At 35.5% G+C, this 19,528-nt stretch overlaps 1 protein-coding gene across 2 annotated transcripts in view; it reads right to left on the bottom strand.

The window, feature by feature from the left end:
- Positions 1 to 19,528, bottom strand: part of LOC132562390 (kinase suppressor of Ras 1-like) — a 45,225-nt gene that overhangs the window by 4,682 nt on the left and 21,015 nt on the right. For both annotated transcript variants that reach the window (XM_060227131.1, XM_060227130.1), the window contains exons 2-6: positions 4,211 to 4,287; positions 3,862 to 3,926; positions 2,657 to 3,367; positions 955 to 1,000; positions 224 to 334 (exon numbers count right to left, since the gene is read on the bottom strand). In XM_060227131.1, the coding sequence (XP_060083114.1) occupies positions 224 to 334; positions 955 to 1,000; positions 2,657 to 3,367; positions 3,862 to 3,926; positions 4,211 to 4,272 (995 nt within the window). In that variant the 5' untranslated portion in view covers positions 4,273 to 4,287. The remainder of the gene's footprint in view (positions 1 to 223; positions 335 to 954; positions 1,001 to 2,656; positions 3,368 to 3,861; positions 3,927 to 4,210; positions 4,288 to 19,528) is intronic.

The following is a 19,528-nucleotide window of genomic DNA, read 5'->3' on the forward strand; positions in this document are numbered from 1 at the left end:
AACTACCAACAATTAATTACTACTGCAGAAAAGCTGTGCGAACACAAACACAATTGTTTTAGTAACGCTTATAAACGACTCGTCTTTAAAGTTAATTCAATTAACAAATTTCTCAGAATCTTTGATTTTTAAATAATTAGAATTTCATATATATATAATGCGTCGGTACAGCAATGTCGTAGCACAAGAAGTGCCACTTGATGGTGTCATTGACAATATTTACCGGTATATAGAGCACGTGCGTCCGGATTTGAGCAATTCTTCGTGTTCTAAATCTTTATATGGGATGAGGAATTCGCCCGCGTTACCATCGAGACTCTCTGAGCAGGACAACCTAAAATGTAATACAATACATTGATTTACCTCCAGTAAAAGCCATCCGGATGCTGCGGCTCAAACGATAAATCTGGTCACAATCACACAGATTTGGTATATGACAAATAACGTACTTATTGATATATATTAACTCAACAGATTTTGAGTTAATGTATATCAACATTTGTATTATCAGTATTGTATTGTATTGTCAGTATTGTACTATATTGTCATATTGTTTTTTATTCTCATATGTAATGTATTTTTGGAGAAGGCGTTGATAAGTTATAATAACTTGTGCCTAATCCACTGTCTGTATTTGACAATAAATATGTTTAAACCTAAAAAAACTTATATCTCAGAAAGATAACTGACAAATTACTAATCATAATTAATTAATGCTCATTAAAAAATACAATATCATCAGACGAAGTTCCTTATTAGCAATGAAGATATGTGATTTGACCATAACTATAAAAATCCATCTAATTAAAGAATTATATGTACTTTACGTGATTTTCTGTAATTTCTATATACTAAGTATGGTGTTCATAATTAGGTGCAGTTGATGGATACAGAAAAAATCCGGATAATCGTTTTCCGGCGTTTTCTTTTTTTACATTTTACGTTTATGCTTACCTTGGTGCTAAACGTCCGTCGTCTTCGAATACGGAATCTAGATCTCCTGTAGGTAAAACAATATAATTTGGTTTGTGTTATTAAGAGGACGATGCTATATCTCGGTTCTGAATTCTAAAAACGTCTTTAGCAATGAAAAATTCGAAAATGTATTCTAAAAAGTGACGAGAAAGTATAATTCTACATTAGGAAGTCATTTTTAACAATAGTCTCCTACCCTTATTACGAGAACGTATTAGGGGCAGTGGGATTCTTGGCAGCTATCATATATTCTTGATAATATATTCTTGTGAATCCTTTTTATACAAAATATATGGAACACTACTTTCCGCCTCTCCTTACTTCACTATCTAACCTTAATTGAAGGCGCACTCCAAGTGCCTACATTTGTAACAATAGGATGGTGTTGTTTTAGGAAACAATGACAAGGCAATTACATACTTAATTGTGCCATGGGTTTTCTAAATGTAATCTGTGTTTGTATTGTTAGTGTTTACCTAGACTCAAAGTCTGCTAAAACACAGCATAAGACTGAAACTAGATTTACGGGAAACATAAATGATTGGAAATTGATAAGGAAAACATTCACTAATATTGATATTTCCGAATAGTCTCGAATTGTGGGGTCAAATTCTAATTAACGCTGTTCATTGCACTTCACGAAATTCATGAAATTTATCTTTATCGATTCAGAAACTTCTTCAGTAGGTTGTCCGTACTTAATGAGACAGATACAACATTAAATCTGTAACGTATACTTCAGCAGGAAATCGGAAAATGCCTTTCACTTTACCGAAAAAAGAGCTAATTCAAGACAAGATATTGAGATGACGCTACGACTGGGATGTCTCTCACGTAAATTTTACGACCAGTAAATTCCATTCTTTCCAATAAAAAAATGGATATTACAATTGTTATTATTACATATTTTTTATGATGACATTGTGGTGTATTTCACAATGATATTTTTTGTGATGACATTGTGGTGTATTTCACAATGACATTTTTTGTGATGACATTGTGTTTCTGTGATGACATTGGTGTCTGATTTGTGATGACATCGTGGTGTATTTCACAATGACATTTTTGTGATGACATCGTGGTGTATTTCACAATGACATTTTTTGTGATGGCATTGCGGTTTAATTTCATGATGACAATATGGTTTGCATATCCTTTTAAATTTACGATTTGAAATAAAACCGAAAGTGCAAAATCCTTGAAAAGTCACTGTCCGCTGCAAAACGCTAAAATATTGACAAACAGAACTGCCATAATGATTAACCTAGAGAAGGAAAGTTCGCAGCTATTTTTCCTATCAGTTCTATTCGACCTTTAGCATGGGCAATACGCTATTACTTTGTCATTAAGCTTATCCAGTAGAAATTTGATAAAAGTATTACTAGATGGTCATTGCTTTGTAAGGTCTTGAATAACTAATATGTTAAAATCAAATGGCACAAAAAAAGTTTCATGGTTTCCATAATATAATATTTGGGCTACCTTGCTGCATTTCAGAATAACAAAATATCGGAAATTTGTATTTGTTAAAAAACACTCAATATAGAAAGAATAAAAGAGTCGACTTATGGCATTGTTTGTCAATATGAATTGCGCCTTGAAGGCAAGATTTTCGGATGCCGTACATTCGGTATATCGTTACCAGTTTCTTCAGTGTTAATTGTAAAAACCTGATAATTACCTTCCGTCATCTGATGGCGCTTTCTTGACATAGGCCATGTCCCAAAGAAATCCGCGATCGGGTTCTCGTTCTGAGACTCCGTGTGACGAGATGTACTCTGAGATTTACCCGGAAAGCTAGTTGTGATTGTCAATGGCTGCCTCTTTTCTTCCGGTTCAGTCACCTGGAGGAATTGTTTGTGTTTACAATAGCGTTTGTCATTCTGATTGGGACTTCCGGAAGTCGCTGAAGAAGGCACGTGCAATGTATGTTTTGTAACAAAATTAGCTTTTGAATCGCTGGCATCTTTTTGATCTTCACATAAAGGTGTTTTGTTCCTAATATAAACGTAATTAGGATCGTCCGTATCCGATATAACGGCATTTCCCCCTCCAGTTCTGTACAGTCCAATTCTGTTCTGAAGCGAGATATTAGAGTCAGAATCATATTCAGACAGTCCCGAATCGGTGGTAGCATCGCTGATAATACGTTTGGATTTCCTCAACGACCCGGTACGGAAAGGACCATCAAATGTTTCATGAACTTTCCATTTTGAATTCAACCATATCCGAAATCTCTGGAAGATTGACGAGACAGCTGTATCGACATTTTGTGTATTTCGTCGAGATCCTCGCCGTTTGAAGGATCTGCATCGCTCGGCATGTCGACAGCTACACTGACGGCTGTAGACACACTCGTTAGCTTGCAAGACTTTAGTCCAGTGTTCTTCAACTATAAAAAATAAACAAAACAAATCAATAAATACATTATCGGTAGTCTGGATATTGTAACTAAGAATAATACAAGATTTTCAACAGTGTACATGCGGACCCAGTAAGTGTAAGGCCACACATTCTAGATGGTATGTTACTTGTGAGTCCGGTTTTTATATCATTGTTAGTGTCGATATTATAGTCTTGCTGTTTCAGTTTATCAAACCACGCTATTCCTGATAATGGGATCGAGCTAATCCAGAAAGCTGAGCTTTGGTGGTATCGATACCGCAGCCATGTTGTTTCGGATCTTATAACGGTGTCAGTTCCAATCAAACTACCTTATTAGTCCGGAAAGTACATGTAAGGTTTTGTTAGTTTGTTTGAGGCACAATAAATGCCCCCGCCCCTTTTTCCCGTTGTCGTCGAAAGGCCAGGAGGTTGTCGCGACAGATACAACCACCTATATTTATAATTTGTGGTAGGTATATAGTAATTGAAATATTTACTTACCGACTCTTGGTCCTTTTAGGGAGTTGCGGTGTCGTAAGGATCGGTACTCCGACCGCTTTGAGCCGCTAAACACAAGAAATAAGCCCATGATATTTTTCAGAATAATTTCAGTCTATTTTCTCTATACTGGTCGTCATTCTTGGCAAACTATAAGTACGACCAAACGTTCAAATGTACATTTGCGTATTATCACCTGAACGTTTCCTTGGTAACTAAAGAAAACTGTCATATGAGCCACGGCTTAAATGTGCTGTATTAAAAATTAGTTGAAACCTTTTGTGGAATCTTTGAGCATAAGTTTGGGTTACATATAAAAACATTATGCACATCTGATTTAATTAGTACTTACCTGCGCTTACAAGCTGGACAATCGGTGGTGTCGGTGACAGCCTCACTTTCGGAGGTGTTCATTGAGGACTATTATCACTGTAATGGACAAATGAATGGCGTTAACATCACAATATATTTAATCTGTAGTTCATTACCGACGCCAATCATCTCGTGAACACCAGTGAGTAATTCTGTCAATGTTTATACTAGACGAAATGAGATATCGATTACTACTAATAACAATAAAATATTTATTCAAGTGTCACATATTACTTCACAATTTATATACATCTTTTGAATAATACATTTGAGAGACTTCGCACATCATACTATGAAATTCCCCTCAACAGTAAAAAATTAAAACCAGTGTAAAAAGATGTCAGTGCCCACGTGATCTGAATTGAAACAAAAAAAGCCAAGATGTGATTCTTCTTCAGTTTCCTATATTTTGTGAGTTTCACAGTATTCATTTTTACATAACGTTCGCAGGTCTGAATGTAACAGGTTGTTAATCAGTCATCGCGTTTTATAGATTTTTTCTCAGTTTCCTCTACATCTGTGAAAAAACAAGAATAATTAACAATCTTCTAAAAAATGATGATTTATGAGTTTTCTGGGCCCACATACGAATAATACTAATGCAAGTTCACATATAATATATAAGGTTTCTGTTCTGAGACTTGGATATCAGTATATAATGCAATATAAAAAGTGGTTGTGGTGTTGTTTTTTTTTCTTTTTTTCTGTTTTATTATTATTTTCTTTTTTGTTTGTTTGTTGAAATTGAGATTGTAAATCTTATGTCACAGATACATATTAATTAGATTATAATATTAGTTATGTCAATTATATCATTAGTTATCATTGTATCATTAGTTATGTCCTTTGTATCATTAGTTATGTCCATTGTATCATTATTTATGTCCATTGTATGATGAGTTATGTCCATTGTATCATTAGTTATGTCCATTGTATGATTAGTTATGTCCTTTGTATCATTAGTTATGTCCATTGTATCATTATTTATGTCCATTGTATTCATTATTTATGTCTAATGTATCATTAGTTATGTCCATTGTATGATTAGTTATGTCCATTGTATAATTAGTTATGTCCATTGTATGATTAGTTATGTCCATTGTATGATTAGTTATGTCCATTGTATGATTAGTTATGTCCATTGTATAATTAGTTATGTCCATTGCATCATTATTTATGTCTAATGTATCATTAGTTATCATTGTATGATTAGTTATGTCCATTGTATCATTAGTTATGTCTAATGTATCATTAATTATCATTTTATCATTAGTTATGTCCATTGTATCATTAGTTATGTCCATTGTATCATTAGTTATGTCCTTTGTATCATTAGTTATGTCTAATGTATCATTAATTATCATTGTATCATTAGTTATGTCCATTGTATCATTAGTTATGTCCATTGTATCATTAGTTATGTCCATTGTATGATTAGTTATGTCCTTTGTATGATTAGTTATGTCCATTGTATGATTAGGTATGTCCTTTGTATGATTAGTTATGTCCTTTGTATGATTAGTTATGTCCATTGTATCATTATTTATGTCCTTTGTATGATTAGTTATGTCCATTGTATGATTAGTTATGTCCATTGTATGATTAGTTATGTCCATTGCATGATTAGTTATGTCCATTGTATGATTAGTTATGTCCATTGTATGATTAGTTATGTCCATTGTATGATTATTTATGTCCTTTGTATGATTAGTTATGTCCTTTGTATGATTAGTTATGTCCATTGTATGATTAGTTATGTCCATTGTATGATTAGTTATGTCCATTGCATGATTAGTTATGTCCATTGTATGATTAGTTATGTCCATTGTATCATTATTTATGTCCTTTGTATGATTAGTTATGTCCATTGTATGATTAGTTATGTCCATTGCATGATTAGTTATGTCCTTTGTATCATTAGTTATGTCCATTGTATCATTAGTTATGTCCATTGTATCATTATTTATCATTGTATGATTAGTTATGTCCATTGTATGATAAGTTATGTCCATTGTATCATTAGTTATGTCCATTGTATGATTAGTTATGTCCATTGTATCATTAGTTATGTCAATTGTATGATTAGTTATGTCCATTATATGATTAGTTATGTCCATTGTATGATTAGTTATGTCCATTGTATCATTATTTATGTCCATTGTATCATTATTTATTTCTAATGTATCATTAGTTATCATTGTATCATTAGTTATGTCCATTGTATCATTAGTTATGTCCATTGTATCATTAGTTATGTCCATTGTATCATTAGTTATGTCCATTGTATCATTTGTTATGTCCATTGTATCATCAGTTAAGTCCATTATATCATTAGTTATGTCCATTGTTTGTCCATTGTATGATTAGTTATGTCCTTTGTATCATTAGTTATGTCCATTGTATCATTAGTTATGTCCATTGTATCATCAGTTATGTCCATTGTTTGTCCATTGTATGATTAGTTATGTCCATTGTATCATTAGTTATGTCCATTGTATCATTAGTTATGCCCCTTGCGATGTATATTGTACGTCTGTATTTTTCAGTGTAGTGTTGAAACACCTGGTTGCTATTTATAGTACTGTGTACATGTTGCGAAACAACGTCCACGTGATTGTCGGCACATGTCGGTATTTGGTCTTGTTTACGAGTTATATGTAAATTAGTGAGCGAGTTTGTAAGAGAGTGTGAAGATGTAAGTGTATGGAATATTAAAAGGAACTGAATCCTGCGCAAGTCCGCAAAGTTTTGTCAAAACCTGACTCAACACCCCGATGTATAAAGTAAAATTAGAACATGGCCAGGACCGAGTACGATCGCTACATAAGGATATATTTTTACCCTAATCAGGTCGGACTGATGATACTATGGAACTGCATGTTGAGGCCAAGGTCAGATCCAAGGTCAAAAGTCCCACGGTCAGCGTTCTTGTTCATATAGATTCAGATTCTAGCCCTGAAGATTGTGATACAGATATAGTACCTACTGTATTGGGTCCCAAAATAGGACTATACTAGAGCTGAGGATTTTAATCCTACACATTCCTTTGAGGTTGATATTACCCCTGTTAATTTGTCAGAAGGATAATTTCTGTAACTAAGGAGTCTGAGTAGAGGGAAATAGGCTCTAAGTAATCTTACCAGAGCGAGGCAAGACAAGGCAAGGTAGAGGGGCTTTTCCCTGTGGTAGAAGCTCTACGACCAAGGCGATCGACAAGGTCCAGACGGCAATCGACAAGGTCTAGACGGCGATCGACAAGGTCTAGACGACAATTAGAGCATTAACTATATTATGGAACAGATTGTGGAAGATGACTGGTTGTCGGTTTAAATGATGTTTTTGTGTTTCAGGTGTCTAACAGGTTTTTCTTTTATTTCAGACATTTTTTCTTTTATTTCAGACATTTGATCAACCATGTTTATAAATGATTGCTGTAATTATGATGGATATTCTCCGGCATTAATAAAAAATGGTTTCATCAATACTGGAATTAAATGTCAGGGACGACAGTTTCCCGACAGGTTGTGTATGTCACAGGTACATATTAATTAGATTATTAGTAATGTTCCTTGTGATGTATATCATACGTCTGTATTTGTCACGTGTATGGTGGAAAACACCTTAATGCTATTTATAGTTCTGTCTGTGTTTCACACGTGTTCTGTAAGTGTGTCCAGGTGACTGCCCGCATTTGTCTTGTTTACGAGTTATATGTAAATTAGTGAAGGAGTTAGTAAGAAAGCGTGAAGATGTAGGCGTATAGAATATTAAAAGTAAGTGAATGCCGCACACGTCGCAGTCGATCGTTAAACATTCGCAGTGGCAGTGACTTTCCTCTATGTAATGTCACCGCCATAAGTCTCAATTGAACCCGACTGTTACATAATCACGGAAGGTACGTACAGTTAATGACGGACTTTGTGTTGATTTGTGGGTGTTTTTTTCAATACTTCCTTGCAAAGTGTCTCGTTTATGTGCTCCGATAATAAATTTATATGGAATACCAGTCGAATCTTCACTTGTATTTTCCCTGTGATATTTATATTCGAATTGATAAATATTATTTACAGGAAGTTGCGATTTTATATCCATGGAGATCGTTTGATATATTCGCTGTTTAATGTTTCTGAAAAATCTTTGAAAAAACTATCTGAAAACCTATACAATCTCCCAACACGTAGAGACAGTTCCCGGCTGTTGAGGAATCGGTTAAGGTAACTGGGTCACAAAGTTAAGTTTATAATCAATCAATTAATCAATCAATCAATCAATCGTCACATGTAAATACAACAGGGATCTGAGGATAAGCATAACTACACAGTGTATACATCCAGCCACTAATGACTTATGAGACACTCTAAATCGTAAAAGAATTTCAATAATAATTACATATAAACTATAATATGATAAATATAATAAAGGAACAATGTAATAAAAGACAATGAAACGACGTTATTTTATTAGATACAAACATCCTCCTTCTACTTAACATAACAACAATCCTCCTTCTACTTAACATAACAACAATCCTCCTTCTACTTAACATAACAACAATCCTCCTTCTACTTAACATAACAACAATCCTCCTTCTACTTAACATAACAACAATCCTCCTTCTACTTAACATAACAACAATCCTCCTTCTATATCACATAACAACAATCCTCCTTCTACTTAACATAACAACAATCCTCCTTCTACTTAACATAACAACAATCCTCCTTCTACTTAACATAACAACAATCCTCCTTCTACATAACATAACAACAATACATCACATAACAACAATTCTACTTAACAACAATCCTCCTATTCTACTTAACATAACAACAATCCTCCTTCTATATCACATAACAACAATCCTCCTTCACATATCCTCCTTCTACTACTTAACATAACATAACAACAATCCTCCTTCTACTTAACATACTTAACATAACAACAATCCTCCTTCTATATCACATAACAACAATCCTCCTTCTACTTAACATAACAACAATCCTCCTTCTACTTAACATAACAACAATCCTCCTTCTACTTAACATAACAACAATCCTCCTTCTACATCACATAACAACAATCCTCCTTCTACTTAACATAACAACAATCCTCCTTCTACTTAACATAACAACAATCCTCCTTCTACTTAACATAACAACAATCCTCCTTCTACATCACATAACAACAATCCTCCTTCTACTTAACTATAACAACAACATACATAACATAACAACAACAATAACATAACAACAATCCTCCTTCTCTATAACATAACAACAATCCTCCTTCTACTTAACATAACAACAATCCTCCTTCTACTTAACATAACAACAATCCTCCTTCTACATCACATAACAACAATCCTCCTTCTACATCACATAACAACAATCCTCCTTCTACTTAACATAACAACAATCCTCCTTCTACATCACATAACAACAATCCTCCTTCTACAGAACATAACAACAATCCTCCTTCTACATCACATAACAACAATCCTCCTTCTACTTAATATAAAACAATCCTCATTCTACTTAATATAACAACAATCCTCCTTCTACTTAACATAACAACAATCCTCCTTCTATATCACATAACAACAATCCTCCTTCTACTTAACATAACAACAATCCTCCTTCTACATCACATAACAACAATCCTCCTTCTACTTAACATAACAACATAACATAACAACAATCCTCCTTCTACTTAACATAACAACAATCCTCCTTCTACATCACATAACAACAATCCTCCTTCTACATAACATAACAACAGTCCTCCTTCTACTTAACATAAAACAATCTTCCTTCTACAGAACATAACAACAATCCTCCTTCTACACACATAACAACAATCCTCCTTCTACTTAACATAACAACAATCCTCCTTCTACTTAACATAACAACAATCCTCCTTCTACTTAACATAACAACAATCCTCCTTCTACATCACATAACAACAATCCTCCTTCTAAATAACATAACAACAATCCTCCTTCTACTTAACATTAACATAACAACAATCCTCCTTCTACATAACATAACAACAATCCAGAACATAACAACAATCCTCCTTCATAACATAACAACAATCCTCCTTCTACATCACATAACAACAATCCTCCTTCTACATCACATAACAACAGTCCTCCTTCTACAGAACATAACAACAATCCTCCTTCTACATCACATAAAACAGTCCTCCTTCTACTTAACATAACAACAATCCTCCTTCTACATCACATAACAACAATCCTCCTTCTACTTAACATAACAACAATCCTCCTTCTACATCACATAACAACAATCCTCCTTCTACATCACATAACAACAATCCTCCTTCTACATAACATAACAACAATCCTCCTTCTACTTAACATAACAACAATCCTCCTTCTACATCACATAACAACAATCCTCCTTCTACATCACATAACAACAATCCTCCTTCTACATCACATAACAACAGTCCTCCTTCTACAGAACATAACAACAATCCTCCTTCTACTTAACATAACAACAATCCTCCTTCTACATCACATAACAACAATCCTCCTTCTACATCACATAACAACAATCCTCCTTCTACTTAACATAACAACAATCCTCCTTCTACTTAACATAACAACAATCCTCCTTCTACTTAACATAACAACAATCCTCCTTCTACATCACATAACAACAATCCTCCTTCTACATAACATAACAACAATCCTCCTTCTACATCACATAACAACAATCCTCCTTCTACTTAACATAACAACAATCCTCCTTCTACATTACATAACAACAATCCTTCTTCTACATCACATAACAACAATCCTCCTTCTACATCACATAACAACAATCCTCCTTCTACATAACATAACAACAGTCCTCCTTCTACTTAACATAAAACAATCTTCCTTCTACTAACATAACAACAATCCTCCTTCTACTAACAACAATCCTTACATAACAACAATCCTCCTTCTACAACATAACAACAATCCTCCTTTCTAACATAACAACAATCCTCCTCATAACATAACAACAATCCTCCTTCTACTTAACATAACAACAATCCTCCTTCTACATCACATAACAACAATCCTCCTTCTACATCACATAACAACAATCCTCCTTCTACATCACATAACAGTCCTCCTTGTACATAACATAACAACAACCCTCCTTCTACTTAACATAACAACAACAACAATCTTAACATAACCTTCTACTTAACATAACAACAATCCTCCTTCTACTATAACATAACAACAATAACAACCTCCTTCTACATAACAACATAACAACAATCCTCCTTCTACTTAACATAACAACAATCCTCCTTCTACTTAACATAACAACAATCCTCCTTCTATATCACATAACAACAATCCTCCTTCTACTTAACATAACAACAATCCTCCTTTTACTTAACATAACAACAATCCTCCTTCTACTTAACATAACAACAATCCTCCTTCTACATCACATAACAACAATCCTCCTTCTACTTAACATAACAACAATCCTCCTTCTACTTAACATAACAACAATCCTCCTTCTACTTAACATAACAACAATCCTCAGTCTACTTAACATAACAACAATCCTCCTTCTACTTAACATAACAACAATCCTCCTTCTACTTAACATAACAACAATCCTCCTTCTACATAACATAACAACAATCCTCCTTCTACTTAACATAACAACAATCCTCCTTCTACAGAACATAACAACAATCCTCCTTCTACTTAACATAACAACAATCCTCCTTCTACATCACATAACAACAATCCTCCTTCTACATCACATAACAACAGTCCTCCTTCTACAGAACATAACAACAATCCTCCTTCTACATCACATAAAAACGCTGTCTCGCATAATTAAAACTGAATATGTTGGTTGCCAGAGAGCTAAATATTTACAACGGTCTGTACCTCCTAGAGAATGTCCACTGCAATCGAATATATATTGTGTAGTAGTGTAAGTACTATTGTGACTCAAATGCACAGTTTTGGTCTTCCCAGTGTTTACTAATGGTTGCCAAGCTTAAGCACCAAGTTGATACAATGTTCAGAAGAGTTTGTAGGGATCTCTCTTATTACGTCATCAGCACAATGTCGTCAGCATAAAATGTCAATACCTAGTTCTGGAGATATTTGTCAGCTTAACCGGACACCGCAAATGTCAATACCTAGTTCTGGAGATATTTGTCAGCTTAACCGGACACCGCCAATGTCAATATCTAGTTCTGGATATATATGAACAGTAAACCTCCAGATAGTAACAGTAAAATTTCAGATAGTAACAGTAAAATTTCAGATAGGAACAGTAAAATTTCAGATAGGAACAGTATACCTCCAGATAGGAACATCTATAAGAACAGTTGGTACCAAGGTATGGACAGTCAATCTCCAGACAGGAACATAAACGAAAACAGTTAATCTCTAGATAGTAACAGTCAATATCCAGATAGTAACAGTAAACTTACAGATAGCAACACTAAACCTCCAGATAGCAACAGTAAACCTCCAGATAGCAACAGTAAACCTCCAGATAGCAACAGTAAACATCCAGATAGCAACAGTAAACGTCCAATTAAAAAAAGTCAGTCTCAAGTTAGGACAAGTAAAATTCCAGATAGGGACAGTTACAAAATATAGATTTCCTAATTAATCTTATAATGACTAATCCTGATTAAACTCATAACTCTTGGGACAAGACATTCATGCCAGTAGTTAAGATATTTTCGGAATTTTATGGCAATTTTGTGTTGCTGTTGTGTGCATTTCGACGCCCAGAATAAAACGTAGAGCTGGCCGAATGATAAAATATACATGAATGTCAGTATTAATTGTTAAAGCTTTCCAATCCTTCTGACGTAATGTAATGTATTGGGATAGGGCTTACATAATTATATACTCTATCTTTTAAGTCCATATCCCATAAAAACGTATGTTTACAGGATGTTTACAGTTAATAGCACCGTCCAATTATTTTTTTTATTACTGGAATATTTAAGTGTAAATGATACTGCCTACGGGTTCAGATATCAATTTCCGAAAATTATCACTATAAAATATCGATTTCTATCATAAGGTTGTTGATGTTGAAAATTTACATCATTTATACCAAATTGCATGTTTGAACTTGAAAAACACCGCCTATATGCTAATATTTACCATTGTTTGTGGTAAATCCAATTTGTCGTATAAAATTACGTAATTTCAAAAGAGTTTCTTACAGGTAGCCCCCATCCAACCATCTACCATTTTAACTTAAGAGTAATTGTGGATACACAAGTCCATCTTGAAACAAATGCATATGATGAAATTTTGATTGTAATAGCAAGCTTATCACGCCATAATACAGGGCCGTATCGTTGCTTATTGTAAAAGGATATTACTCTAATCAACAACTTCGGTTTTGTACTAGTAGGACTAGGCCGTACTACCTGTGCCAGACTTTGCGACTAGGCAGTCTTGCCCATGTCAGACCCTAGCGACTAGGAAGTCCTACTCATATAAGACCTTAGCGACTAGGCAGTTCTACTCATGTCAGACTTTAGCGACTAGGCAGTCCTTTTCGTAACAGACATTAGCGACTAGGCAGTCCTACTGATGTCAGACTTTAGCGACTAGGCAGTCCTTTTCGTAACAGACATTAGCGACTAGGCAGTCCTACTAATGTCAGACTTTAGCGACTAGGCAGTCCTTTTCGTAACAGACATTAGCGACTAGGCAGTCCTACTCATATCAGACATTAACGACAAGGCAGTCCTACTCATATCTGACCTTAGCAACTACGCAGTCCTTCTCGTAGCAGACTTTTGCGACTAGTAGGTCCTACTCATATCAGACATTAGCGACAAGGCAGTCCTACTCACATCAGACATTAGCGACAAGGCAGTCCTATTCGTACCAGACCCTAGCGACTAGGCAGTCCTACTCGTACCAGACCCTAGCGACTAGGCAGTCCTTCTCGTACCAGACCTTAGCGACTAGGCAGTCCTATTCGTACCAGACATTAGCGACTAGGCAGTCCTACTCATGTCAGACTTTAGCGACTAGGCAGTCCTTCTCGTACCAGACATTAGCGACTAGGCAGTCCTACTCATATCAGACATTAGCGACTAGGGAGTCCTACTCATGTCAGACCTTAGCGACTAGGCAGTCCTACTCGTACCAGACATTAGCGACTAAGCAGTCCTATTCGTACCAGACCCTAGCGACTAGGCAGTCCTATTCGTCCTGCTCGTGCAAAACGCTAACGACTAGGTCGTTCTACTCGTGCATGACCTAGGTCACTAGGCCGTCCTACACGCGTTAATCCCTTGCGACAAGGTCGAATAGGCTTAGGCGACGAGGGCGTCCATCTCGTCCCAGGCCTAAGCGATTTGTTCGTTATACTTACTCGTGTTCGACCTATGCCGAATAGGCTTAAACGACGAGAACGTCCTTCTCGTCCCAGGCCTGAGCGACTAGGTCGTTATACTTACTCGTGTTCGACCTATGCCGAATAGGCTTTAGCGACTAGGGCATCCTAGAACGATACCCGCCATGTGAATATTGGTCAATCCAATTAAAGAAACGTCACGTTCCCAAATGAAGACAAGGTATACAACAACGGAACTAACAAACAAACTTACGAGTATCAAACAAATTCTGCTTTTTCTTAATTCGGTCGCCATCACGACTTTAAAACGTCCCCATCATTTTCATCAACCTGCATTCCATTCTGTGTCATTTGTTTAACTGTTATTTTTTGACATCCTGTGGAATTGTGAAATTAGGAACAGACCATTGAATATCGAGTTAACTGCAATATGTTAACGCCATATGATGGGGATACAGGGATCTTGCTATCCAGAAATAAAAATCTCACAATCGGGAAATTGAAATCATCACGTCTTAGGAAAAGAAGTCTGTCATGTTCTTGATTTCTCATTCTTGTGGGTGTTTACGATGTACGTGGCAAATAAATTTCTTGTTAATTAAAGACAATACGTCATCAATAAATATGAAAAGGAAAACAAGACAGACAACAACAGAACAGGTTCCCGTAGGTACGTCAGCAGTCTGTTGAGACATCTTACCATCATACACGACGAAGACATTGTCAGCAAAAACCTCAATTTACATGTCTTATTCTCAAAGTGAAAATGAATCGATGACAAAGAAATAAGCAGACATGATAACGAGTATTAAATTGCTTCCAGCTTCATGTTTGACTACTCCGTTCAGGCGACTTTTATCGGTCTCCGTCGAACTTTATCTTTCGAGATTTCGTCAGTTATGTAAATTGTGATAATGGTGACAAGCATTAAATACCGAATAAAATGTGACACCAATCCTACTAACCTTTGTAGCTTTGGAAAGCGAGTAACTGCTATCGAGAAATGGAAAATACTCAATTGAGAAATTTAAATCCCCGCACTTAATTAATAATTAGTAGTAATTGCATATTTCTTAATTGTCCCTGTTATTTATCTGCATGAGAAGATTGTGCAATGAAGTTGCTATTCACATATAGTTAATAAACTTGATATTCAAAGAAAAACATATTTGATAAACCTTAAAGTGAACTAAATGTCCAGATTGTACTGTTGTCTAAGGTTTGTAATATATATATATATTGCTTCTTTGTGGTTGCAGTAATCCCGAATGCTCAATCAAGCTTAAATAACTTGCACTAATAAAACATATACTTGTTATGTCCTTAAACTAAACAAGATCTATCTCTAAAAAATCGTAAACTCATTGGGGATTCTTCCGGAATATCTCAAAATATTGCAACGGACGGCACGGTTACCAACACTGAACACTTCAGCTGGCTCTATTTTCGTATTAGATAAAGTTCAGTGGTCTAGTATATGTTAGTATATCGTGAACATCTCTCAGAAGTTACATCAACATAACATGTTTCAACAGTTCTTAAGAAATAGTGATAGCAAGAACCACGAACTGTTTAGAGATGGAAAGATCGCTAACTGTGTTATAGGAAGGAGACAACAACAAACACAGGGTCGATATCTTCAAGGAAGAATCTCAATCTGCTATAGCTCATAGCCTTGGAGTGATCAACGGCACCAAGGAGTAATGAGACACCCTGTCATCGCTTGGGTTCGAGCTAGCGACCCTCGGTCTCTAGTCGGACACGCTACCGCTCAACTAAAGGGAAATGCTCGCTAGTCGAGGTTAGGTAAGGCGACCTGTAATCTCAACTTCTACAACTGATTAAGGATGGACGGAAGGACTGCTGACAATAACTGATTTGAAAAGTCCGCCATTATATGTTAAAATTTAACTCAAAAACTACATATTTGAAATACATGTAAGAGAACTTTTAAATCGAGCACACCCTTCGGGTACATGAATCGATCATGCCCGCGATCTACACTGGGGCTGTCGAGACACTTGTGAGAATGTTTACATGATACACAAAATACTTTCGGCTGAATACCCTGTTGCTCGGTCCGCTGGGTTTCAAATTCCATCGTATTTCTATATTTCCATTTATAAACATTTTTTTTCTATTTCTGGTACAACAGATCATTCCCAATTAACGTTATATCAAGTCTATTTACCTGAACCATGTCACCAGTAATCTGCACGGTGTATTTCCAATATGATCTCTGATCAAACCTGTGTTATGTCGGGTGACTTTCGATCTCACTATGTAAAGTCTGGGAAACCCGGTGTCTATATTGTATGGTTGCGCAATCAAAATGTCAATAGTTTTTAAGGAAGTTTGTTTAAAATACAAGAGTTGTATCCCTTGTGAATCCTATTACAAAAATCATAGTTAGTGGAATGTCCAACTTCAGTGGTGGTTTTGACATTATGGGTCACTGATTTTTTTTAGCGTAATAATGCTGGTATCGAAGAAATCAAAATACTGATTTGGCCCAAATATATTACGAAGTAGTTGAGTTCCATCATCAACTAAGTTGGAAAGGTCAAGATCATTAGATTGGAGAGTTGTAGTAGTATAATCGAACCTTGAATTGTAGGATTATGCAGTGATTTTTTCTATATATATTTTTGCGTGTGTCACTAGTGTAACATACCCCCACAGCGTTTTCATTGGCTGTGCCACTCAGATATCGATTGTGATGTCATAATATGGACTTCACGAACTGGAAATCGCGCAACCAAAGGACTGCATTTGAATTTGTCTTTCGCAATTCCTTTAAAGCTGTCTAAATGTACTTTTCCGAGTTATGCGATTAAAAGTATCTTAAATTTGTTTTCGTTTCCTTTCACATATCAGGAAGCTGTCAGTTTTAATTTTTGCTCGCTTAAGCTTTCAAAAATATAAATGTTTGACTTGTTATATATAAAATGTATTTACAGACGAGACTGATATTTGTTCTCGTTTCATAAAATACTATATGAAGGCAGCACATGCACGGTATTAGTGACAACAGACCTATCGGCCTTAATAGCGATCTGACTATAAATATCTATAAGTAGAAGTGGTAGGGGAACGGAAAAACATTATCGTAGGTTGTCTATCAATTATCGTAACTTCCATATAACGGGGAAAAACTGCCGTGGTTCAGAGCTGATCGCAGCTTGATGACGCGAAACAACACTGCTGGTTACATGACGGACAAAATAGTTGATTTGTGATTTAAACATTTTTTGTAATTTACGATTAGTGCACATTATTTAAAACAACTAGCCATAGAGGCGACTGGAGGTTCAGTTTCAAATTAATAATGTGTTTGTTGTGTTAATTTGCTTAATTTGATACTTTTCGCATGATTTAATTGCCATGTGAATATTTCACAGAAGAAACACTTGGGAATTACATACAGTAGAACCCAAACAATGAATTAAGCTGCATTATACAGCTGGTTCGTCCTTTTACTGGACTCGTCAGTGATGCTGCGGGACGTATTTTTTAATTCTAGGAGGCTGATGAGAAAAAATGAAACAAACTGATAGAAAGAAATGTCAAAACTGCGATAAAGAGGGCGATCCACTCGTCATATAGCTCAATTTTTACGTAATTTTTATACGTAATATCTTATAATATGCCTGAAAATACAGCTCTGGTAGAGATTGACGCAATTCGCTATCATCTTGATGTGTAAAAGGTCGAGATAAGGACAATATAGGATCGTTACAGGGACTGGGCAGATAACGAAGACAATATGATCACTAAGACTAGACAGATGACATACCATCATTATCACAGGGGCTGGACAGATAACGAAGACAAAATGATCGCTAAGACAAGACAGATGACATACCGTCATCATCACAGGGGCTGGACAGATAACGAAGACAAAAATGGATCAGACACAGGATTAACCCCAAAAATAATCACAATAGGAAGAGAAAATCTAGAGTCAGCACCATTAAATGGAATAGACAAAGTATTAAGCCTCAATCAATTTATCACCAGTACATCTCGGTCTTTCCAGATGCACGCATTGACAAACTTATGTATACCTCGACTATTTTGACCTGTCCATGTGTTCGGATTAACATAGATCCCGTTCATATATAAAGGCCTCTCCTTGTGGTCTGGTTAACAAAGTTCTCGTACAAGTATGCCTGAGCCTTTAAAGTGTGTTTTTTTTTTCAATGGACTGTTATTTTCTATAACTTTCGAAAACCTGGTATGTTTGTACACAGAGAATTTTAATTAGTAGAGAAAACTATCGACCAATACACCCATTGGGCTTCAGCTTTTGGAAAACCCGCCAAACATTGAAAAGCACAATATTTGCAGTGCCTGATGATCAATTTTAATCCCTTCACATCCCTTTAAAAGTTTTAATGCTGAAAATCGACATGGATCTTGGCGTTCACCATAGTATGATACTAATCATATGGTGCTTCTGTTTTCCTTCTCTTCTTGTTGTATTGATGAAAATGTTTGAAATTTCAACATCGAAACTACATTTTGTTCCGAAATGAATGCGAGAAAGATCTCTCCAGTTCTATGTGAGAAATACCATGGTTCTGGAGAATGGCTTCTAAAAATGAGGCATAGATACACTTCTAATTTTATGTAATACCAAACTTTTTTTTGCCGAAACAGTGGTCACAAACTTCAAGTATCCAAAGTCAAAATTGTTGCAGGCAGCCATTTTGAATATTGTTTAATGTTTACAATGTAAAGTAGGCTGCAAGCAAAATAAATATTGTACGTAACAAGTCCCCAAAGTTTCCTACTGTAGTTAAAAAGACTAGGCGGTCACAAATTTAGTGAAAACAAATCCTCAAAATACAAGACAATGACTTCGGGCCATTTTGAAAACCAATACAATCATGCAAAAAATGACG

The sequence above is a fragment of the Ylistrum balloti genome, unplaced genomic scaffold (genome assembly GCF_031769215.1).
Source record: "Ylistrum balloti isolate Yb309-2 unplaced genomic scaffold, AGI_CSIRO_Ybal_v1 Utg371406, whole genome shotgun sequence".
NCBI classification, from domain to species: Eukaryota; Metazoa; Mollusca; class Bivalvia; order Pectinida; family Pectinidae; genus Ylistrum; species Ylistrum balloti.